This window comes from Lissotriton vulgaris, unplaced genomic scaffold, assembly GCF_964263255.1.
Source record: "Lissotriton vulgaris unplaced genomic scaffold, aLisVul1.2 SCAFFOLD_227, whole genome shotgun sequence".
Taxonomy (NCBI): Eukaryota; Metazoa; Chordata; class Amphibia; order Caudata; family Salamandridae; genus Lissotriton; species Lissotriton vulgaris.
Window position 1 is genome coordinate 1,253,421 of NW_028242055.1, and position 26,031 is coordinate 1,279,451.

The 26,031-nt window shown below is 46.8% G+C and overlaps 1 protein-coding gene across 1 annotated transcript in view; it reads left to right on the top strand.

The window, feature by feature from the left end:
• The window catches only part of LOC147669079 (uncharacterized), a 101,976-nt gene that overhangs the window by 14,560 nt on the left and 61,385 nt on the right, over positions 1-26,031 (top strand). The window contains exon 2 of the mRNA XM_086948244.1: positions 9,332-10,240. Within this exon, the coding sequence (XP_086804370.1) occupies positions 9,586-10,240 (655 nt within the window). The 5' untranslated portion in view covers positions 9,332-9,585. The remainder of the gene's footprint in view (positions 1-9,331; positions 10,241-26,031) is intronic.

The window sequence follows — 26,031 nt, forward strand, 5'->3', positions numbered from 1 at the left end:
GAGACGTGGAAGAGTGCGGAATGTCCGTATATGGACGGTCATTCACTGTGCAGGTTAATTGAGAGATAGTTGTGCTAGTGTCTATCTTATAAATGAAGAGTTGGGAGGCGCTCCCACTTCACCTCCAATTCATCGTTGACCACAGGCCTGATTTGTTTTGCAGTCATTAATTGGGCTGGGACTGCAGTGCAGGAACACTCCTTTTTCCTGCCCTCACCTTAGTTTATATCTCGGCAGGGGCTGCGTGCCTTCAGGCCTCTCTTTACAGGGCAGGGGGGGCTTGTGGTGGAGCAGGGCAGGGGGGCTTGTGGTGGAGCACTATTTGGGGGTTTGTAGTGGAGCAAGGCGGGGCTTGTGGAGGAGAAGGGTGGGTAGTTGTACTTGTGGAGTAGGGCGGAGGGTTGTGCTTGTGACAGAGCAGGGAGTGGATGCTTGCGACGCAGCAGGGCGGTGGGTCTTGTGATGGGGTGCGGGTAATGGGACGGGGATGCTTGTGATGGAGCAGGGTGAGGGTGCTAGTAATTGGTGGGGGTGCTTGTGACAAAGCAGGGCGGGTGTTGCATCTGTGCAGTGGGTGCTTGTGATGGGGCTGGTTGTTTATGATGGAGCAGGGCTGGGGGATATGGTTGTGGTGGAGCAGGGGAAGTGGTGCTTCTGGTGGAGCAGGGCGAGGGGTGCTTGTGATTATGTGAGTGTGCTCGTGATGGGGTAGAGCAGAATGTTGGATGATCGTGGAGGAGCAGGTCGTTTGCGCACTAGGGATGGGGCAGGGCATGGGGGCACTTGGGAGGGGGCAGGGCATGGAGGCGCTTGGGATGGGGCAGAGCGCTGGGGCGAGTGGGATGGGGCTCAGCGTGGGGGGTGAGTGGGATAGGGCAGGGCGAGTGGGATGGGGCTGGATGTGGGGGCGAGTGGGATGGGGCTGGATGTGGGGGCGAGTGGGATGGGCGTGTGGGTGTCTGTGATGGGGCAGGGCATGTGGGCGCTTGGGATGGGGCAGGGTTTGGTGGTGCTCTGGATGGGGCAGGGTTTGTGGCGCTCGAGATGGGGCAGGGTTTGGTGGTGCTTGGGATTGGGGAGGGTGTGGGGCGCGTGAGATGGAGCAGAGCGTGCGGGCTGAAGCAGGGCGCCGGGGGCGCAGGCTGGAGCAGGGTGTGGGGGGCGTGGGCCGGAGCAGAGTGTGGGGGGCACGCGGGGCAGGGCACAGCACACGGAACAGGGCGCAGGGGCGCGTGGGATGCAACATCAGGTGGGATGGAGCAGTACATGGGGGTGCACGGGATGGAGCAGGATGTGGGGGCGCACGGAATAGAGCAAGGCGTGGTGCTCAAGGGATGGGATAGGGCAGGGCAGGGTAGGGTATGGTGGCACCGGAGCAGGGTGTGGTGGCGAGATGGGGCGCGGGGGCAGGGCGCGGGGCGCGCAGGATAGAACAGGGCGTGGTGGCTTGCGGAATGGAGCAGGGCAGACGGTATTCGTGGAGGTCAATGTTAGACACACGAGTGGAAAGCATTTCATGTATGTATGTGTTGAATATCGTCCTGCAGCCAGCCACCGCTTTTCGGGCTTCAGGCACCAACCCTCCATATCTGCTTACCAAGGCTAGTTTAATTCCAGCAAGCCTCTGGTTATCTAGCTCATATGTTCCCCTTTTTCTCTGCTCCCTTCACCCCTTCTAAGCAAACCACAGCCGGCTATCTGCCTGGCCAAGCACATGGTTATAGAAAAGCAGAAGACATGAAATAACATGTCCATATCTAAAGATGCTCCTTCCGAGTACCACTTTACATTTTCTAGCTAACACGCTTCGATGCCCAGTCATGGTTATGAAGTGCCGTATGGCATATAGAAGGTGTGCCTGGTCAGCCGTCTCTGTATCTCTTTGTGCCTGTCTGATGTTCCAGTCCTGTATTTACCTTGTGTAGATTTGCTTTCAATTTATATTTATAAATCACATTATTTCCATCGCCTTTCAATAACCCTCTGTCCAATAGGCTCATGTTTTAGATTTTATATTCAGTGAGCAATCTTATTTCATTTCTCCTGTTACCGAAGATTCTCCCAGTACTCGAGTGGCAGTCGCAGATAACCTCATACAGAAGTATGAGCTATGCGCAGTCCCACTTTTATGTAAAAGGCACCTCTACCAATGTAGGAACTTGTCATTGTGCTTGATGCGTAAAACGTACACGGCACAAATGGCCATGAAAAACGAAATTGCGGATTTCCACAAATTTCGTACTTGACAAAATGCTACTGTCACGTCCCTTAGGCTAGTCCCATCAATGTATACATCTTTGTACATACATTATCCCATCCACGTGACCATAACGATTCTAAACAGGTGACCTGTTATCTAATGGCTTGCTCCTGTCTCTTCAACACCAGGTTCTTCGTCTTCTATCAGAATACTTGTACCTGATGTATATAAACATGTCCCCAGGCACAGCAGAATTATTCTGTATAAGGGTCACCACTTTTTTTTCTTCCTTGGCCAGCAGCCAGCTGTGCATGATCGCATTTGTTTAAAAAAGCATCAGTGATTGTTTTCAACAATTGATTGTTTTAAAAAAACATCCTCCGTGAGGAAAAAAGCAGATGCAAAGCACTCGAACGGAAGTGGAGACTAAACTATGACCCTGAAGCTAAGCTTACCTACAAAGCTGCCTTGAAAAAATTTCTCAAACATAAAAAAATCACTATGAAAGATCATTTCTCGCTTCAAATTGCCAATGCCAAAAACTCGTCTAAAACCCTCTTCACCATCGTCAAAGACTTCATTAATCCTCCGGCCAGGGCCACTCAGAATTCGGCAAGTCAGACCCTGTGCGAGGGACTTTCAGATTACTTCCTTGAAAAAATTAACAAGCTATGTATCTCCTTCCCTAAAGGGCCAGTCTCCCGGCCTCCTGCCACAAGTCCCCCTGATTCTCCGTCCTTCCTCGCCTTCAATAAACTCACCCAGGAGGATGCTATCAGGTTACTCATCCATTGCAAATCTGGTGCACCCTCTGACCCCGTCCCTGCCAAACTCATGGGAAAGCTGGCCCCCTCGCTAGCCGGCTCCTTCCTCTCCATCTGGAACGCCTCCCTTCACCATGGCTTTTTTCCTACCACTTGGAAGGAGGCCTTGGTGATCCCCATCCTAAAAAAGGCAGATGCTGATCCCACGGTTTTCGCCAACTACCGCCCCATTTCCCTTCTCCCCAAACCCGCAAAGGTCCTGGAAAAAGCCGTGCAGTTGCAACTCACGGAGTATTTGGAAAGCAACTCTCTACTTCACGACTCACAATCTGGATTTCGGGCGGGATACAGCACAGAGACGGCTTTGCTGGAAGTATCGGAAACAATTCGGGAATGCGTGGACAGGGGCGAGGAGGCCATGCTAGTCCTCCTCGACCTGTCCGCGGCATTTGATACGGTCTCCCACCCCATCCTCCTTGACCGACTCAAACAGATTGGCATTGGGGACACTGCCTTTAGCTGGATCGAGTCCTTCCTTTCAGGAAGAAGTCAGAGGGTATTGTTGCGGCCTTTTAAATCGGAGGAAAAACCCCTGTCATGCGGTGTGCCACAGGGCTCTGCCCTCAGCCCTCTGTTTTTTAACATCTATCTGGCCCCACTGGCTGGCGTTGTGGAGTCCTACGGAGTCAGGGTGGTCTCCTATGCTGATGATACCCAGCTAGTGTTCTCCTTCAGAGACCACTCGGACTCCGCGTTCACCAACTTCCGCCAGTGCCTCAACAACCAGTGGCTGGATGTCTGAAAACCACCTTAGACTCAATGCAGACAAAACAGAGGTGCTGTTTTTTAACCAGAAAAATTCCATCCCTTCCTCCTGGTGGTGGCCCACGGCACTTGATCCCGCTCCCTCTCCCGTCCACTCTGCTCGTAACCTGGGTTTCCAGTTTGACGACTCCCTTTCATGCAAAACTCAGGTCAATAAAGTGACCTCTGCCTGCTTCCTGAAGTTGCGCATGATCAAAAAGATACTCCCCTATCTTCCTCTGGATTCCCGCCGTACAGTTACCCATGCCCTCATCACGTCCCACCTGGACTATGCTAATAGCCTTAATGCTGGTGCCCCTCAATATCTGATCGACCGGCTTCAGATTGTTCAGAATGCGGCGGCCAGATTGATTGGCAACATTCCCTACCGTCAATCAGTATCCGCATATCGTAAGGAACTTCACTGGCTACCTGTGGCCAGCCGTATCCAGTTCAAGATCCTTACCCTGACCTACCGAGCCATCAACGACCTCGGACCCAACTACCTGAAAAAACGTGTCTCAATATCCCGTTCCATCAGATCTTTGAGATCCAATGACCTCCGCCTTCTGATCTCTCCCCGTTTCAGACTCTCCAGAATGGGTGGCAGAGGGTTCAGTGTTATTGCGGCAAAACTGTGGAACGCTCTGCCAGTCGATCTTAGATTCTGTCCCTCCGAATCCATCTTCCGGGCCAGACTCAAAACATGGCTCTTCTCTGGACTCTGATCTACTCCGCTGTTTTCCCTCCTTGCTCCTCTCCTCTCCTTTGGAGGTTCAGGTTCTAGCGCCGGGACACCCCTTCGGGGGTAGCTGTGCGCTCTACAAACTACATAAAATAAATAAATAAATAAATTGATTCTAGAAAAAAACCCTGGAGTGACCCCTTTAGTGAAAAAAAGACCCTCATTACACAACACTACTGGTATGCAACTTGAAACTGCTGTCTCAATAGTGTCATTGCTTTGTATCCAGCAGAAATGGACAGAGGGCTGGATCGTTTCTAATGCCCTTGTGTCCGCTTGGGATTGGGGCTGTTTGTTGTCATGGAGCTGCAGGTTATCTGGTGTCCTTATATGTATTTTGGACTAGCGCACACAGTCATGCATGCCTGTAGAGATCTCAGGTTGTCTTCGTGGTTCTACGACCAAGGGTTTGGAGGGTGTGGTCGCAACAAGCGTGCTCTCTAGTTGACATCTGGTACTGTCCTTGTCCTGGGTCTTATACTTTAAGTGGTACTGGCAGCGTATCTGTTTTCTGACTGATAGTAGGGACTAGACACTCTTTTTCTGTTCTGTGCTAATCCTGGTCCTTAGAGGTCCCATGTGTGTAAAGTTCTGATTGAATTTAATAACCAGAGCCTGTATTCCATCCTCAAGTGTCGTGTGATGGGTGACTGGCAGTGGGGTCCCTTCTGTATCACCTGGTCAACCATAGTTCAAGGTTCCGGTTGAGGTGCAGCCTGTCCCAGACGATGCCAGTGGATTGCTGGCATTCGTGAGTTAGAGGGTGCAGCCTGAGTCAAAGGTGTGGGGAAAAGGGTGCAAGGATCTGCTGATTCTCTCGTCCTGAGCACTGACGCTCGGGGTGATGGCATAGAAAGGGACATTAGCAGATTTACTCCTTCGAGAAGACGGAATCTTTCTAGACCAGGCCTGTCACAGAGAGTTACTCCAGCCGGCTGATGGCACGGAGTCTAAACACTTCATTGCGGTCCTGCATTGGCAGCTTCTGTTGGACTAATCTTGCCACTGCTGCTGTGAAAGCAATTGCGTTTGACAAAGAATGTGTCTGCCCTGCAGACAGAACAAGAAACTATAGCCAGCATTGGCATAGCCAATAGGTCTCGCCTTCGGGACCTTTTAAGTATTTAGCTACGAGGCACATCATCATGGATGATGCAACGTCTACGGCTCTCACTCAGCCTTAAACAATGCCCTGAACGTGAAACACCATTCGATCTCCTAAGCAACGCATTGAAGCTTCAACGCTTTATAGTGCGGTATATAAATACAATAAAATACGACGTTTCAAGCGGCACAGGCCATTCATTATGTGTACATTAAGGGAGTAGAGACAAAACAAGGACAAGATGTGGTCTAGTGCGCAGGTTGAACTCCAAGAACAAATACTATGCAGAAATAATACAAAATTGAGCATAGGCATGGCTAGATATCATTCGAACGTGGTGTTAAGCAACGTTAATATTTTCACAGGCATACAAATTGAGTTGTTAAAAAGTAGTATCGCTACAGAAGTACCATCTGTATTTTCTAATATTCCATTCAGTTACATGAATATGGAAAGCGCTCTGAAGCAACTATTACGTGCCGCTGTATTAACAACATAATCTGTTTAACACAGTAAATAATAATGCACCTATGTTTAGCTGATCATGAGAAAGGGGTCCAACGCCAGTGAAAAGTATTTTTTCACGTTTTATTTCTTAGCGCGCTTTTAAAAATAAAAAATGAATCTGGTATCAATATAGCTTGTTTATTTATGCATGTTAGTCACAGTCTTATCTAAGGGTACAGAAAAGTGACACTAATTTCAGATGGGCTTGACGTTCGCACTACTAGCTGCTGCAGAACATATGTTATGCTGTTTTGTATAGCGCACTATTCACCAGTTTGGATGTGCAGGCTCTTGCTAGACATACACAGGCAAGAACAGTAATAGTGAAATTGATATTCGACGATGGATGAATGTGCTGCTTACGCTCACAAACCTTCAGTGTGTATGAATGCATGTATGGATGAATGTGCTGTTTACAAGCACAAACCTTCAGCTGTGTGTGAAGGTAGGTGTTGTTTACACGTGCGAACTTGGCTGATAGGAAGCACAAAGGCAGAAGAGCATGCATAGGTACAAAGACGCCCTAAATATGGGATTAAAAGACATAGCTGGTTTCTTGACTCTTATTACTGCACAATGCTGTGTTTTTTTAAAGAAGTGAGTCAATGTTGACAGCAGCAATTATTTACCCTTAAAGCTGCCCGCTTCGCTGCTAATGATAACATTTATTGTCAATAAGGTGGGCTCAGCATTGCTGACTGTAAAAAAAAAAAAAAAAAAAAACGAGCCACCCAAAGAACAGTTCAGTAGGGTGGAGCAGTTTTGACCGCTTGCCGTGCTTTGTTGGGCGAATTTATGCACTATAGCCTATGGACTTGAAAAGCAGTGTAATGCCTCCTAGTATTCACCAGCGCGCATCGGGCTGTCTAAAACGTGAGAGAATTTCACACTACGCCTCAATCTTCAGCTTTCCGCTCAGCCTGGAAGAACGGGTTAGGCAGTGCTATTGAAAACTAGCAGAAGGAAGTTAAGCACAAAGGAGGAGCAGTTCAACAGTAAGTATTTGCCCATGCAACACATTATCCTTGGAAACTTTCTCTTACACCACTGTTTAAACCATCATGCCACCTCTGTCAGCGCTTCCAAGCCTCAGCTGATGGAGTGCATGATAAGAGAGCGCGTTTGTGGTGGTTGCGCCCCTTGCAAGTCACAAAGTAAAATTGCCGGGCCATCTTGGACTGATTCCAATACGCATGTGGTTATTTTAATTCCCTCCGGAATGGACAATTATTTTAAAATAATCATGCAACAAAGTGCTGCCGGGCAGCTAGTTGGAAGTACAATATCTCATTAAAAAAATACTTCCCCCCACTAAATAGGCGTATTTATATCACTTCATCTGTTCACTGGTTATTTACACAGCACGCACAATGACAAAGGAAGGAAGGCGGGACGAGAAAAGAAGAACTAATCGGAAAAAGAAAGAAAGCAAGAGACAAAAAGAATGAAGGAGGGGGAGGTGTGAAATCAGGAAAGAGAAAGGGAAACAAACACGGATAATGTACAGAAGAATGAGAAGAAGGAATACGCAAACAAAGAAAAAGGAGGAGAAAGAGAAAAGGAAGAGGCTAGGCGAGAGGTACGGAGAATGAGGCTAGGAAATGCTTTGAACAAAGAGGGCAGGCAATAAGAGGAGGGTGATGAGGGAAGTGGGATGAAAGCGGGGAATGGTGAAGAGGAATGAAATTGAGGTGGAGGAAGCAAAGGCTGAAAGAAATCGAACGAGTAATTAAAGGAAAGCGGTAGAGTGGACAAAAAGAAAACAAGCACGCGAGTGGTGCGTGCGTGAGCGCACCTCGCACTAAAAGTTAAAAAAAAGAGGCACGTCTGTCGAGTGGTGTGCTATGTGTGCACGCTGTAAGGGTGCCCGCGAGCCATGCGCTCAATGAGTCCTGATGAGAGAGGAAAGCCAGGTGGCGCCTGTGCGCGTAACCGCAAGCTTTAGGCTACAAGCAAAAGCGTGTGGTGAGCTTTATGAAGCCCACTTATTAAAAGTCTCGCCCTTACTAAAAGTCTCGCCGGGGCAGCGCATGCGCTGGCTCAGGCGAGACCTAAAAAGGAACCACTCCAACCTGCAGCATGGGTGTTGACAGTGGGATCACCATCCCCTCTCTTCCGATTTAGTTTCAGTTCAGAGTTCTCTTTCTGTCAGTTTTGTATGCTATAAGGGAATGACTGTGGGTATATAGGGGGATGCCAAGTAGATTGAGCTCAGGCTGAGGTTTAAGTCGTGAATGCATCTGACGGAGCAAGGTTTTTTCTTGATTACTTGATACATTGCTGTCTGGGGCCTGATAAATCTGCTGAGTCGATTTGTGAGGGTTTATAAATACATAGATAAGGAAGTCATCTATAGGGGGTAGGAGTAAAGATTCTTTGATGCGAGGCGTATGACAGATGAAGGTAGGCTGCCGAAGAGCAATGAGTGTGTGTGATCGTATCAGGTAGGAGATGGTAGAGGGTAAGACAGGGGCAGGAGAGAGATGACATTATGTAGTCCAGAAGAGAGCCCAGAGCTTGAGTACCAGAAGCGGGTGACCGTAGATTTTGCATTCTAAATCTTCTACTTGGAGTAGGAGTTCCTGAAGAGCAGTTGAAGGACGAATGGGTGAGGTAGTGACACAGTTTGATCACTACCATCTGCGAAGGATGAATGAGCACAGTAGGATTAAGGGTGTTCGGGTGTTCCCGGAGAACGGTGAGCATTGTGCTTGAATAGTGCAAAGGAGAGTGGCTAGAGGGTTTTAAGATAACCATACAGTTCCTGTTTCTGCTTCCATCTTTCTGTCCCCACTGTGTGAGTAATCTGATGGTTGAGGATGAGGAGTCTGAATCTATTCTGTGTGGAGGGAAACTAGGGGGCACTAGGATAGTCTCTTTTGAACGACTGTCTGTCAGTCGTCGGGAGTATCCGCTGCAGATACTCTAATAAAGACACGGGTAAGTGTTGAACGATGAGCTTGAAGTGTGGGCTTGTCCCTCTTGTGCTTGTGATGTGTGGTGTAATTGTTAACTAGCTATGACTGTGACACAACATGTTTGTAAACCATTGAATAAGAGTTGTAGGTGCAGAAGGATAGGCCAAGGAGTGAAAGATGGGAACCTTGAATCCGCTCATGTAATTATCTCTTCAAAGATATTAGAGACCTTTTTCAAGACACACTGACTATTCTTTATCTTCTAATTTTTCCCAATTGCTGTTACAGGTAGTTGGTGGCGCCGGATCCTGGTGTGTGAAGAGCAACAGTGCCCCCATTTTGGTGAAGAATGTGAGAACAGTTGCTATCTCCTGTGATGGTAGAAATGATCCTGTATTGAATTGGAGGATTGCCAACATCGTGTCTCATTAAGGCTTACTGGTGGATGATTCATAGCCACACAAAATAGGAGGGCACCTACCCTGGGAGAGGGTGAAGCTGAACTTCAACCTGAACACAGATCAAAGGGCCTGCGTGGGGTCATGGAGAAGACATTGGGGCACCTTCAGCGGCAGATGCAGATGCGGCAGCAAGAGACGCAGCAGTTCTTGGAGAGATCCCAAGCTCCAGCACAAGGCATCAATCTGGTCAAGATGGAGTCCGGGGACGACCCCGAAGCGTTCCTAATGGAGTTTGAGTGTGCAGCCGAGGGTGCTATGTGGCCGAAAGAACTATGGCCAATGTGCCTGGCTCCTTTTCTTTCCAGGGAGGCCCAGGCGATTTACCAAGCTCTACCGCGCTCCATCGCTGAGGATTACGACCGATTGAAACATGCCATCCTTGAACATTTGGGTGTCAGCGAAGAAAGTTATCGAAAAAAGTTCCGCAGTATCACTTTGAAGTCGACACGAAGACTGCATTCGGTAGCTAGCCACCTGCAGGACTGGGCCAGGAGGTGGTTAAAACCCGAGGTCCGCAGCCCAGAAGAGATTGTAGAGCTGATTGTTGTCGAACAGTTAATTCAGATCCTTCCTTCGGAGGCCAAGGAGTCCTTGAGGCACCATCAGGTCAAGTCTCTCGACCGAGTCATGCAGCTGATTGAGCACTTCTTTGCTATGAATGACATCCCGCCAGGATCCATAGAGACCAACTCCGGTGCCTGCCCCCCAGCCTGGGAAGAAGCTACGCTGCCGAAAGGTATGAGCGGGGTTGGTGCATGAAATCTGCTGCCTAATGTACATAAGCGGAGTGCCTTCATGTGTAGGCTGACAGTGCGACCCTCTGCAGTGGACGTTTGTGAAAGAGTGATCAAGAGGGGGCAATGTTCTGATCTGTCAGACCCGAGCCTTCTCTTTGAAATACAAGGGCCATTTTGGAATCCATGACTCCATATCAGCGCCCTCCATGCCTGATCCTTTTCACCCCACAGCCTGCTAAGCACTCCTCTTTGCCTCACAATTCCCAGGTGGTGAAGGGGGTGGGAAGGGGAAGATGTATTTTACTGCTGAAGATGGTCCATGAGCATCGTTGTAAATTACAGTAGGGTGTGTGTGTGTGAGTGCCCGCTCCTACACACTTACAGCCACATGCATCATCGGGACATTTTGCGATTCCTTATTTGCGAAAAATAGGGAATCGCAAATAAGGAATCGCAAAATGGGATGCATCAATTTATTCGCATAATTTTTGCGATTCGGTGAAAATGGCAAATTTTACCGAATCGCAAGGATTATGCGAATTCTAAATTGCGATTTTGCAATTCCCATTGATTCTTATGGGCCAAAAGGCCCATAGGAATCAATGGGAAGGCATTGACATTTTGCGAATTTCTATTTGCGATTCGCAAAATGTTAATGCATTACATGGGTGCAGGGGGGGGTCAAAATGACCCTCCCCCCTGCACCCCTGAAATGCATTTTTAAGTGCATGTTTCACACACACATGTCCTAAGGACATGTGTGTCTGTAACATTACAGTGTTTAAAATGCAATTTTGAGCATTTTTAAACTTTTTCGCAAATTACCACAAGGTTCAACCTCGTGGTAATTTGCACCCCCTAATTGCGAATTCGCAATCATGCATTGCTTTTAAGGAATCGCAAATTTGCGATTCCTTAAAAGCAATCGCATTTTTGGAATTCGCTAAAAATAGCGATTTTCCAAAAAATGTTTGATGCATCCAAAAAAGATATTTAAGAATCGCAAATGGCCGAGTTTACCGATTCGCACCGTTTGCGACTCCTAAATACCTTGATGCGTGTGGGCAAGGGTCTTCGGAGGCCTTCTTGTGTACTTCTGATCATAGTAGATCAAATGGAAACGAGTGCATGGCACAATGTGATTCAATTTGCAAAAGACGTAGCGGATTAGTTTATGTAGTCTAAATTGGCCATCAGCCAGTAAAAAATGTTCAATTGTTGTGCTCCAAGATCAGCTTCACCGTGTGTGAGCAGACCAGAGACTTGCTCTCCGCTCAGGAGGTGTAAGCCTCTGCTGCTAGTTCAGCTTCAGTTCCATCTTTACAGTCCCAAAGTTTCTAGTTGAGAATGAGAAAATTTGAGGAACCGGGTTCGAGTCTCTGTAATGACGCTAAACATCCTGTGATTCTGGGCAAATCACGTAATCTCCCCGCGCATAACAAAAATGAACGTGTGTCCTAATGTAACATAACTGGTGCTTTGTAAAGCGCTCTGATACCCGATACAGATTCGGGTCAGGTTCGCGCTGAATGAAACTCTACAGGAAAAAAAAGGAAAGCGCCTTTGTCCAGGGGTTAATTCACTAGGCGTTTTTACAACGCTCTGAGCTTCAATCTTCTAGTAGTGGGGCAGTGTTGGATTGTGCCTAGAAGCATAAACCTCTCTTCCTTGTGAATTCAAGAGAAATATCCTGTCTCACGAAATAATCTAGAAACCCTCACCGTGCAAAAAACCTTGTTCCTTTTCTTCTTGATCACCAGGGAGCTGCCCAACCGAAGGCTTCCCTCGTGTATTGTATTGCTTCTAGATGGCAGTATTCACAAACTCATCTTGGTGCTGTTCAGGCTTGAACTCGCTTAAGTATAAAAATAACTGTCATAGGAAAAGGATATCACCACACCTCTTATCTTCTTTTTATAATAAAGAGGGTTCTGTGTGGCCATGGGCAACAGGTTAGTACAAGGCAAAGAGTGTGCTCAGTGATCCTTTGCAAGCGAGGGACTTCGGGTTCAGTGAGAAAAGGGGATCCTTCTAGGAGGAGGTACCGTCCTCTCGTTCCTGCAACAGTTCCAATGGATGCCAGGATGTTGTACCTCATCCTGGATGAATGTGTGTGGATGGAGAAGGCCTGTGTCATGATGGATTTGATTCTCTGTGGAAGGCTTTATGTCCATTTAGGAGCAGGTCCCAGGCTCAGCCCTTCCGTGCAGCTGCCCGCTCTGCTTCCTCCCTGTTTTTCTGAGTGCTTTCCTGCTTTCGCCTAGTTTTTTTTCTGCTTTCTCCTTCCTTTTCCCCCTTTTTTAGGTTTTGCCTGCACAGCTCTTGCACTGTGCTCGTGAAATACAATTTAGTAAATATATATTAGAAGGGGCTTACATGCCGCCTTCCCTTCTTGGTTTTCCTGCTTGTCTCTATGCTTTTCCTTTTTTCTATGGTTGTAGGCCTTCAACTTACTATTTTTACTATTTGCGTATTGCCAACTAATCCCTCTGTAAGTCCATCATCAAATGTTTTCCGCCCAAGAATGGCAGGCCCATGCTCCCGAGGTTGTCTACCAACACCTTCTTACATTAGTGCTAACTAGCTAGAGCTTCTTTAAACGAACCCTTTATAGGCCCAGCTCCATGCACTGGCTATGTATGAATGTTCATTGGGCCAACAATTCTTCTTGCCCTCTTCTCTCAGTAGAAGGGATAGTAGGAAACACCGAAGGGGAGGAGCTGGCATCAGCACTTCTCCTGCCCTGTGTAGGTCTTGTTTGCTTTGGAGTCCCTCTGATCCAGACTCCCGATGTCTTCCCTTTACATGCCATACCTCTCTGCTGCTTTGGCTTCCCATTCTGAATGAGAGGGCGGCCCAACCCAGGCCAGGTCCATCCGCAGGACTTGCTTCAATTGGAAATTACTTAAGAAGGAGCCATCTTTGTACCTGAATATTGCCTTGTCCTGCTGGTGGCATATTGATCACCCTTGAGACATTTAGGGAAGTAATGGGGATCTCATTACATTTGCCTAGTTGATTAGCATTGAACTTTCTCAGCCTAAATACCAGGTGCCACTTGGGCCAGTACAAATCTTTGACTGAAGCATGCGTCACCAACCGTTGACTTGGAAGGGGCAACAAACTTTTACTCTTCCACAAAGAATGTAGTGCAAAAGTGCCTTGAACATCGCCCATTCGAATTAAAAGTGGCACATCATCCCTGTGACATCACTTAGGTCTCCTAATCCATTAAAATCAAAGGGGTGCCATCTAGTGGGATTGATTTTGCACAACTGCCACCCAAGCTACAACTTACAACAAAAAAACTGCTTATTATCACTCCTGCAGGCGAAACCTAATGCATTCATGAATTGCTGAATGAAATGGCATTTATATAGTGCACAAATACTCCAAGGAGTGTCTCGGCACTGACGGTGTACAAGGAAGGCCTGCTCTCTGCGAAACGTGATTGTACTATTCATTTAGCTGAAACATCCTTGTTTTTAATTTTTTGCTAAAGACCGGGAGCTCTGGAATGAACCTTTGGCTCTTTGGGGAGTTTATTCCAGGTCTTTGGGCCGAGGAAGGAGAACGATCTTCCGCCTGTTCTTGACCTGTAGATTTTTTAGAAACCTGGCTAGACCGCTGTGTGAGGAGCGCATTTCTCTGATGGGGGGGACATATGCACATATCCTCCCCCTCAGATAAATCGCCATTTTCAGGTTGCGAGCTGTGTGGTCCATGACCAAAGTCTTGAAAATAATCCTCCTTTTAACAGGCAACCAGTGTAGTCCCTTCAACCAAGGGGGTCATGCATGTTCTAGGAGACAAATTGAGAATTCATCTTGCTGCCACATTCTGTACTACCTGTAGACAACTGAGCAGGCCTAGGCAACAACTATTTACATAATCAATCCCCCAGGTGATCGGAGCTGGAACCACTGTTTTCCTCGTCTCGAGTGCCAGAAAAGGTGAACATTTCTTTAGGGAGCGCAGGATCTCGAAACAGGAGCCCAACAAAGACTGGATGTGCGGTTGAAAAGAAAGGTCACTGTCCATTTTGATTCCCACATTTTTGAGTAACCTTTGTTGTGCTCCTGGTGGCGGAGTGTCATATGGCCACCAGGTTCTCCATATTTCGGGGGAGATATCCCTGAAGAGCTGAATCTGGTTTTTAGCAGGGTTGCATTTACGTTGGTGGACTGATAGCCAGTTGAACTCATTGGAGAGGCAGTATGGAATGGCATTTCCATCAATTTCCTTCCTCTTCTTACAGGTAAAAAGCATTACTTTCGCCCCTAGAGCTTCTGCCAGACCGGTAAGGTATGCATTAAATAATGTGGGACTCCGTGCCGATCCCGGAGGCACTCCACAGATACTTCTGGACTCCTCTTGTTTAGGAATGAGGTAAGCCACTTCAAGACTAGGTCATATATCTATATCCCAAAGACGGGCCAATAGTCATCCATGAGGTACGGTATCCAAGGCCGCTGATAGGCCCAGCAATATTAGAGCAGCCTTTCCCCCCTTGTCTAGTGTGTCTTTAATGTGTTCGGTTCTTTTTAGTAAGGCTGTTTCCATGCTACAGTGAGCTCTAAAGCCTGACTGGATTGTCTGGAGAAGATTGTGATTTTCCAGGTAGATTGAAATATTTGTGGTAACATGCTTCTCTAACATTTTAGAGTATGCTGGTAAAAGTAAGATCGACCTATGATTGGTTTGAACTTTAGGGTCAGCCTTGGGTTTTTTTAGTAGGGAAAGGGTTTTTGCATGGTTCCACCTTACAGGCATTGTGCCGTTCGCCAATGATTTCTTTAAAACTATGTTAATTACGGGTTAATGGTCAGAGCTACTTCGGCTGGGAGGGCACAGATCCACAGGAGACCCTGACTTAAGTTGCTTATTAGCTCTCCAAGATTCCTCCATGGAAATGGGTGGGAAAGTGCATAACGTGGGAGTCCTTTCCTAACTTATTGTGAAGCTGCCACTACAATGCTGCAGTCCGCTAGCTGACTTCTGTTTTGCAAATCAGCTTGGATTGTTAGTTTCTCATGGAAATGCTCTGCCAGCTGGTTGCACCATTCGCCTGAAGCTGATTGGTTATAGCCTCTGGTTTCAGAAATTAATTTATGATTTTGAAACTTTCTTTGGATTTATTGCCTGATTGATCAATTTTCCTTATAAAAATATTTTCCTTATGAAAATATTTTTCTCTATTCGTACCTGGTGATAGTAATCCTTTAATGCTTGTCTATACGTCGCTTTATCTGACTCCTTATAGTTTTTCTGCCACTTTCCTTGGAGATATTTACAGTGGGTTTTTTCAGGACCTCAGATTTTCATTAAACCAGGGGGCTGATTGCTTGCCTCGAGAGGATTATGTGGGGTTGAGGGGTGCTAAGTCATTAATATTGCTGCGTATCCAGTCCTCGTTGCGCTCTGCATCTGATTCCTGATCTCCGGACAAGGCTGGTTGGCTCGCTACAAGAGCACTGCGTAGATTAGCCAGTGGAATTTTATGAAAGGCCTTGGACGTAGCTTTGGTAACACACGGTCAAGGCTGGTTATTTCAGAGTTTTTGCCAACTGAACTTGATCAAATAATGATCCGACTAGGGCATTCGAAGTGGGTCAGATGTTAACGTTATCATATTAGAGAAAATTTGATGTCGCGTATGGCCAGCCACATGTGTGGGTTTAAACAATTGTTGCATGCACCATAGCAAGGCCATTGTCTCTATGATTGAAGATGTCTTGGGTTTCGCCGGTTTATCTATATGAATAATAAAATTTCACAGTTCCATAAAATGAGCATATTTCATGAACTACGAGGCTAATGCCTTATTCAGGCATCCCAGAAGCTGGCCAGTTTGTTATGCGGGCCTATATATAAGGCCTCTCGCCCCTGATTGCTGTGGCAATAGCATGCAGCGGAAGCCTAGACTATCCGCCCCCTCAACTTCATCTATCTGGATTGCTGCCCACTCAAATGTACTCTTAGAAACCATGCCCTCTCCCCTTATCGCGATCGCCCTTTGGGATGGCATGAGCTATTGTTGGGTTTGAGAACTCATTGAGCCAAGTTTCTTACGGAAACATAAGGTCTGACTTTACATCCTCCAGTAGCTCAGCAACATGCAATCCGTGTTTCCGCAATGAATGGACGTTCAGAAGAATCGCTGAATATTCATCAGTACTTAAAACCTCCGTAGATCTGTTAATATTGGACTTATTTGCGTCTCTGGCATCCGTGGTCCAGTTGCAGCAAGTGCAGGAGAAATCATTACTCAAAATGGAGAACAGACATTGTGGCTTGCAGGGTGTTTAGGGGCGAGGCGGTGCATATTGGAGCTTGTATAGGTAATTTGAGGCATGTCTTTTGCCCAAAAAACAGACAGAGTGGCTGCTGCAGGTCACTGACATACTTGGCTTGGGTGCGCCCTCTGTGTGTCCGCGCAGCGTCACTCCTTACATAGCAGAGTCGAGAGACTAGAGCACTGCTCAAAATGGTGCCTCTTGATGTCCTGTAGTCCAGCATGGTGACTTTTTGGTGTGCCAACGTCCTCGGCCGATTCAGGAATCTGCCAATGCTATTTGCCTGCAGAGGCAAATAAGAGTTTATGTTCAAAAGTATAGCTCCACCCCATGCTATGAACAGGATGGGGGAATTACCATTGGAAAGGGGAGATTCTTCCCTTTCCTGAAATGGACTCCTGCTCCAGGTATCCAAATTAAAAACCCAATTTTCCTTTCACTTTCCCTGGTGAGTGGTAAGAATATTCTGTCCTGGGTTAAGTGAGCACCAGGGAAGTGTACCCGACCTGAAGTTTATGAAAACTACAGACCCATGCTAATCCAGGGTGATGTGCCAGGTGGTTCCTAGGTTTCTCGGATGTAAACGGGCTCCTCTGTTGTTGCACAGCTGTCCATCCCTCTCAGGGGAGACGGCGGAGGAACTCCAGTACTTAGCAGTATCTGCCATGAATAGAGTCCCAATCCCACAAGTATTCTGGCATGGCCTGGGCGAAATCCATCACCTTTCGGGTGTTTTGATATATGGTAGAAAACCTCTGGGGATATAAGGGGTGGTGAGGCTAGCAGAGCGTGCAATACGTGAGCAAGAATGTGATAGTGGTGATTAAAACTGACTCCAGAGCAGGCATTCAACTTTGTTCTTGCACGCCTGGGTCAGGGGTAAAGAGTGAAGAGACACTTCAGAGGTCAACTGAACCTCCTTCTGTGTCTCATTGGTCAACATGTTTCTCTCAAATAGACCCTCATGAGAGGTGTATTGGCATTCATCAGGACCTTAAGTATTGCTTGTGATCAAGCAACGTGCATATAAAGGAAAAATACAGAACCAAAGTTAGTGGTCCACCGAAAGTCTCAACAACATGTCCACATTGGAGGAGGTTATCACCCCATTCGGAATGAGTGTCGTCAGCTATGCTGACGACACACAATTAGTGGTGTCTTTGTCCCATCCCAAACAACAGAAAGCTGATCTCTTCAACTGCCTTACGCAGGTCCATCATTGGATGAATAGATCAGCCCTAAAACTAAATGGGACAAAAACTGAGGTCCTTATACTTGGCCCGAAAGGAACCTCACTCCCCCTGGACATGTGGCCAGCCTGTCTAGGTCCTCCCCCTGACCCAAAGACAGAGGTGAATAGTCTGGGTGTATGGATAGATTCTGAACTCTCATTCACCTCGCAAGCAAAGAAGGTAGCAGGGACCTGCTTTGGTCTTCTAAAGTCTTTGAGGAAAGTCCTGCCCCTTCTTCCCCCTAAATCTCAAAAATTACTAGTCCAAGGTCTCATAATATCAAGACTAGATTACAGTAACGTGATTTATCTGGGCGCTCCCGAAGCGACCCTTAATAAACTGCAGAGAATTCAGAACACTGCTGCCCGGATTATCACAAACACCCCGGCCAGATCATCGGGTAAACCCGCCCTCAAACTCCTCCATTGGCTCCCCATAAGGGAGAGAGTCAAATTTAAAGCCTTGTGCCTCGTCCACAAAACCTTGCATAACCAAGGCCCCCCAGTCCTCAGCAATTTTGTCACCCCTTACATAGCCACTAGATCCCTCCGTTCTAACGCAGAAAACCTCATCAATACTCCAAGATTTAGGAAAGTCCGTTCAGGAGGAAGACGCTTCTCGGTACAAGCTGCCCGTCTTTGGAATTCACTCCCTCATGACTTACGTCTTGAACCACAATATCTGCGCTTCAGGAAGCTGCTAAAGACACATCTGTTTCCCTAGCTTCCATGCCCTTCTCTTCTGCTCTCAGCTCCCGGTCCTCAGATTTACTGTTCTAGGGTTCTTTAGCGCTGGGATACCTCCGGGTGACTATGCGCTTTATAAAAATAAATAATAATAATAATAATAATATTAATAATAACAACTGCTCCACTTTTACGACGTGCAGGAGGCTGTAATGACAACTAGGTTATTGCGATTGTGTTAGTAACACTTTGAGTATAGTACCTTCAGCAACCAAGCAGTGGTATCATTTATCCACCACAAAAGGGTGTGTATAACCTAGATACAGTCGTAGCAATTGTACAAAGCACACAAAATTACCGTCTGATTTCATGCCTCAACTCGAGGGACCCTGGCGTGGAGCTCAGGGTGCACTCTGTCCTATGAGGAGGGATATAGGTAAATTTTACATTTATATTGCTAAAAAGGCAAGGCTCCTTGGTACCGGCACACTCTGCCAGCACTGTCCAGTCAGGTGGCGACAAAAAGCAGCCAGACTGTGACACTTTACGTGCGGAAGAAAGGAAATAAGTAAGTGCTGTGTTAAGACTTGGCCATTCACTGCCAGTGACCTCGACCCTTTCATCCTTTGCACACTGTTCCCATAGTCACAGTTTTTTTGTTGGTGGCTCCGCATTGTGCAGCAGAAAAGTTTCTCTGAAGAAAACTGACGTGAGGGACTTAAAAGACCTCGCTGACGTCATGTACGTGGACGACGTCCGGGCGTGTTCATGTGGCGCCAGCCCGATGAGGTGCTGCTGCAAAAAAATTCCGGGTCCAGTCTCACGCCTGGGGATATTCTAAGTTAAAGAATCTGCGGCTAGACAACGTCTCCACCAGATACATCGTTAACCAAGGTAAGTAACTCTTACTTTTCAACTATGAAAGAGGATTGCATTGCTAAGGGAATTTAAAAGGGATTGGTTCCTGCCATGTGCTATATCCATGGCTCTTGGTGTCTGAACAGTTTTAATGGTTTGCAGAGTGGACTGCATGTTGCAAAAGTGTTTTATTTTTTATTTTTTTAACCCAATCATTTTTACATAACCAACCAACAAAATATATAGTTTAAGTTTGTGTCACTGGTGACATCATTCAATGAGTGCGCTAGTTTGTTTGATAGTTTACATAGTGGCAGGTAACCACCATACTCATTTTCTACCTTATTTTGTACTCCCTGGATCCAGTTAATGGGTATTAATAGTATATCATAGGTGTGCAGAGATATTGAACACGTTGTAAATGTTTGCATTGAAGAGCAACCCTTTGTGGAGGTGGCAGTTGATAGCTTGTGTCCATTATGTTCCATACAAGTTTTTAGGCTCTGCAGAAAAAGTTTGCGCAGGGAAAAGATTTTGCCTATAACGTTCTAAGTATTGTAAGCTGCCTTGCGTTATTAGAGACCATTGTCTCAGCAGGACAGTTTCTGCGTAACGTAGAAGACTGTGTGCACCAGGTATTGACCTATGTACTTGTGCTGGTTTTGCTTCAGAAGATGGGCTGTCTGTAAAATGTCATCACAGTATGATGCTGCAGGTAGTATGATCTGTATCACCTTCAGATGTTGCTTATTTTAAATGAATAGTGTCTTTTTTGCATTCAACGAACACTGTTCTTAGTAAATTCTTTTTAATGCTCTGCAAACAGCGAGTAAGAGGGTAAACTCTCCATACTGAGTTCTGTTTACAGTAACCTCTTCTCTTTTCTCAAAGTAGGCTCAGTGACTATCTGGGGTGTGCTCCAGATAAAAGCTGCCTTAGTAGGTCATTCATTTTGGAACAGACGTTTAGTATTTTCAAGAAATTGACTGTCCCTGTACAGTTTTATACAGATTGCATACGTGTTCGATGAGGATTTTCCATATATCTGTAATGGATTGATCCTGTGAACTGCGCTACCTGTGATATTTATGATATATGGTTAATGTGGCACATAACCCATGCTTTCTACACTCAAGGGAGTTGTTTCTGTGATGGCATTAATGATGCCTCATGTTCTTCTGAGCTTTTTTGTCCTTACTTTTTAGAGCTCTAATACTGTACCAGTTTATAGAGCGATGTGTACCAAAGACGCTTGAATGGTGTCATCAGTGATGTAATTGGAGATGTCATCAATTATGTCATGTTACATGTCCTGAGTGATGTAATTAATATGTGAGAAGCAGTGTGTTAGAAATGGGTTTCTCTAGTTGACAATGGTTTTCACTGTTGCCCAAGGGACCCTTCTTCATGGTAAAGGCGTACACTTCTAAAATAACCCCTGCTCACCCCCTTGGTAGCTTGGCACGAGCAGACAGGCTTATCTCAGAGGCAGTGTGTAAAGCATTTGTGAACTCGTACAGTAACTCAGAAAAACGCTACAAATAGACATCACACCAGTTTAAAAAAATAGGCAATCTTTATCTAAACCAAAACAAGACCCAAAACGACAATAATCCACAATCCAGTACTACAAATATGACTTTCAAATGGTAGAAATGGTTCTGTTCAAAGCAAATTGCAGATGCGACACTTTTCAAAACAAAGTACCTTGGATGTGTTGCGCACACAAACAAAAAGGGGCGCACGGGAGGTGATGCATCGGTTCCTTACCGGAGAGGAGGTAATGCGTTGGTTTCTTACTGGGTGGGGAGATGATGCATGATTTCTTACTGAGTCCCTCAATGATGCGACAGACCTGGCGCCTCGACGCAATGCGTTTCGATCCGAGACAATGCGTCAGTTCTTGCAGCCGCACGGCAGGGCTTGCGTCGGAATCGGTGCTATGATCTCGGACGTTGGAGGTCGGTGCACAAGATGCGGTAATTTCTCGAGCTGCGGGCAGGCACTGCATCGGATTCTTCGGTGATGCGTCGGAAACTGGTACAGATGCGTTGCTCTTCTCGTCTTTGCATTGCTTTTCCAGCTCCCACAGCCAGAACAACCTCCTTAGGCCCAGAATAGCTACAGGCACCTCTCAGTAGGTCAGAAATCCCAGCAAAGAAGTTCAGAGGAGCTGGGGGTGAAATATTTGTGTCCCTGAGACTTCAGAACAGGAGGCAACATCTTCTTCAAACCCTTGGAGATCTTCCTCAAGCAGGGGACCCAGCACACAGCAAGTTCCTTTTCCCTTTCCTTAGCAGAAAGTAGCCACTGCAGGCCAACACCAGACAGCAAACAGCACAGGGGCAGTATTTCTCCAGCTCTTCTCCTTGGCAAAGATTCCTCCTGATTCCCAGAAGTGATCTAAAAGTCTTGGGACTAGGCCCCTCTTTTTATAATACAAAATCCTTTGTTCTCTGTGGCAGGTGGAGACATCATTGTCCTTGGCAGACCAGGCCCATTCAAGTGTGAAAGAAATCTCCTCCCCCCTACTCTGAATGCCGCCCAGGTCTATTCAGCCCAGCCCTGACACACACTAGAAAGGCAGGACACACCTCAACCCACCAAGTGGCTGTCTGAACAGAAAGCACGTCCCTTCCCCTGTCACTCCAAAGCCAGACAGTCAATACACAACCTAGCAGAGGCGCCCTGGATGGTTAGGCAAGAAAATACCTACTTTCTAAAAGTGTTATTTTCAAACCCAGAATGTAACCAGCATTGGCATATCCAATAGGTCTCGCCTTTGGGACCTTATAAGTGTTTAGCCAGAGCGATTGACTTTGCCAATGGACGTACCCACAGTCTGAAAGTCTGCGACATAAGTCCATTGACTGGTCCTTCTCACTGCAAATCGGACACAGGAGTGAAGGCATCCGGCGGGTCACCTCGTTGGTGCTGCCCACGTGACCCAGCTGGACTCCACAATGAGTCAGTACATTTGTCTTCTATGAAATCGCTTTGAGAAGATTAGCGACTTGTGCCATCCTGTTGCTAGTGCTCATTTAAGAGGGGACATAGAGAAAGGCTTAGAACATTGTACCCTTTGGCAACAGCATGCAAAGTACGGGGATATAAGATTCTTCAGGAACCATGTGACGTACACTTTTCAAATACACCCTTTTAGGGATACAAAGCTGGTCTTAATGACCCATGCGACTGACAGGTGTCAGTCAAATAGGATGAACTGCCGGCCAATCCAACGGCTGACAACTCAACTCCAAAACAAACACAGAAAACAGTCATGATCCTGGCTTCCCCACTTGCACAGGTTTGCTCCCCTGCAAGTTTCCTTTTGCTAGGATTATTTTATCCTCTAGGACTGGGTGTGCTTGAAAACAGGCTAAAGGCTATATAGAAACATGGATTGATGCATCTAGAAAGCATGTTTTTTGCGTTCATTAAATAAAGCAGTTTTAGTTTCAAATTAAATTATTGTGTGGCTTTCAAAACACAGCCACAGAGCAGACAAATTCTGAAGCTACAGAAAGGTCCAGGTGTATACAACAGGGCAAAGTTGCTTGTGGTTTTCAGTTGTGTGCATATACAAGTGACAATTAAGTTTTCCTACCCGGACGAGTGGGGGCATACACAAGTGACAGTGATGTTTTCCTATGGGTTCAGGACAGGTGTGTGCATACAAAAGTGACAGTGAAGTTTCCCTACGTGATCAGGACAGTTTGTCCATACACAAGTCACAGTGACGTTTTCCTATGGGTTCAGGACAGGTGTGTGCATACGCAAGTGACAGTGAAGTTTTCCTATAAGTTTAGGACAAGTGTGTGCATACACAAGTAGCAATTACATTTTCCTACATTTCAGGTGTCTCCAGCAGTCCCCTTTCCGCGTCCCCCTCCCAGGAGTGCAGCATCCCCACGCTAGCAGCAGGACAACGCCAGAGCCATGCCCCCTTCTCGTCCTGCACTCGCGCCCTGGTGGTCGTTCTGGGCTTCTGTGAGCTGACGCGGGTGTAGGGGTACAGTTTGTAGCTGGCACGCTGCTGCCGCCGCCAGGACCGGCGTGTAGCCGCTGGGTCGGGTTACAGTCGAGGCTTCCTGAGGAAGCCGGCAGTGGAAGGCGCGCTGGGGCCAGCCTCCCTCCCTCCCTCCCTCACCGAGCAAGGACCAGAGGTTGAGGGAGGAGCTCATTTTGAGACGGCTCAGCTTACAAGACGTCACTTCTGTCTACATTGGCACACGTTGTTTTAACCCGAAAGTAACCTCAGCCGCTTGGATCAATTCATTTTACCTGATGACTTCAAGTCTTCATTAACACCATACAACAGCGCTAGAGTCTCGTTCAAAAAACCCGTTGCATCCTGGGAGCTGTAGTTGTCGGTCACCTCAATTGAACCAACTGAACAAATGTTAAAAATTGCAAGGGCTTGTAGATAAAAAAAAAAGTAGAGTATGATAACTGCCCAATGAGGTGAAGCCATCTGGTAACTTTCACGTTTATTTCACCCAAATCAGCGCTGCCGGTCTGTTTTGGCTTATACTGAAAATAATTAGAGCTGTTTTTCTTTTGTATCTATTTTATCAGTCGCTCAACAAAGGTAAACACAATCAGAACAACACAAATCTGTACTATATCAGAAAAGTAAACAAGCATTTTCATGCAATAGATCGCCAAATTACACAAGACCTATAGCATTGCCACGGACAACGGGGGGAGGGAGGGAGGGCGGGGGGGCACGGACAACAATGGGGGAGACAGGAGGAAGGCTACAGACAATGGTGGGCGCATGTAAAATAATGTAAAGGTGGCACCTGGATAATTGTGCTAATGGCAAGGACACGTTGGTTCATATTCACCTTCAGGAAGGTTTGTTAGCAGTGAAGGAGAATGCTTTGTGTTCATGAAAACCTGAACAGCTTCAAGGCACATTCCTGGTTTGCTCCACACCTTGTATGCACATTTCTGAGCCTGCTATGTTGCTTTTGCTCTTCCCTCCGATCCTGTACCGGGGTGCTGCTCTGGAAGTGTCTGCACTGGCCTGAGGGCTGGCCCAGGACACTGAGCATCACTGCTCATCTCTCAGGCCACTTCTCTGCTTCTCCGCAATCTAGAACAGTAGGAGGAACAGATAACCCAGTAGGTTGAGCTGTTGTGGACAATAATGTGTAAGCTGCAAGCCAACATTCAGGCATGTCCACACCAACTCTTTCGGTTAATGAGAAGCTTTCTGTTGGTTTACTTGATAATGGCACCTGTTAATGATTCAGTTTGTTGTGTTCATTGCACATTCATTCTGTTTAGATAAGACGTCCTAATAGGCATTTCTATAAAGTAATCCTTTCTACAGCTATTTAGCAACATTAAAAGTTTGTTAGTTAGTGGCACATATGGATTTATGTTTCAAGTTTCTTCAGGAACCCCAGGTAAGTAGAAAGTAAGCAATTGTTGTTTTTAAAACTGTTATAACAGATGGATGCCCATGTCACCAGCATAACTTCCTGAAACATTTGCTTTACAAGTATAACCATTTATCCTTTTGTGGTAAAAAAAAAAAAACACCACCGAGCTGGTCATCAGTGACGTCTACTATTTGGTATTCTATGTAGTGGAGAGTAAAAATGATGCCAAAAAGGCAAAGCGTTTGCTATCCCCAGAGTAGCAACATTGCTGGAATCCTAAACACACTTATTGGGGATTCAGATGCTGCTGACCCTGACGCTGATCTGACCCTTCATAATCCATTTGAAATGGTCCATATACTGCACTCCCAGACACCAATGCATTCTTTCTACCTCTCCCGTTCAGGCACGCGATACAATATATATTGCCCTTGCACGAAGAGCAGCCAAATGAAGCGACCCACATAAACCTACGTAAATACCTTGTAAAACATCTATCCTATCCAAAGTGTAAATCTTGCCATGTCACATTCTTCAATACTCGTACTACCCTGATGCTGCTCCTCACCTGTATTCCTTGTGCATGGCTTACATTCCTCTGTCCAAATTCACTCCCCTTATACATCCCCTCTTCCAAAATCAATTGTAAAGTGCCCTTTCAACCAGAAAGGCATCTGGTGTTAAATAACAGATGCTTGTTGTAACCAGACTCGATGTGACTCATTTTGTCGACCTCAAAAGGCTTAGGGGACCCGCCTGGGTTAGAACCTGTGCCCATGAAGTCGAGCACAGGCCCCTGCAGTGGACACACTAGTCCACTAAGTGCCAGAGCCCGCGGGCGTTCACCACCGTGTGCCCACCCCCACCCCCCTGCTGCCCACCACCGTGTGCCTGCCCCCACCACCCCACTGTGTGCCCACCACCGTGTGCCCACCCCCCACTGTGTACCCACCACCCACTGTGTACCCACCACCGTGTGACCACCCCCACACCCCACTGTGTACCCACCACCGTGTGCCCACCCACCACCCCACTGTGTGCCCACCACCGTGAGCCCACCTGCACCCCCCAACTGTTTACCCACCACCGTGTGCCCGTCCCCACCGCCCCACCGTGTGCCAGCCACCGTGTGCCCACCATCCCACGTGTGCCTTTTCATATCTTCTCTCTAGTGTAACATATTCCACGCTCAGCTGTGTATCACTCACTTGTACATTCCTAAATAAGGAAAGCTATTGCGTTTAGTGGCTGAGGCGTGTTTGGTTTAGTAAACATCAAAGCCATAAAGACAACTTGGGCTTGTATGCACTTACGTTATTACCGGG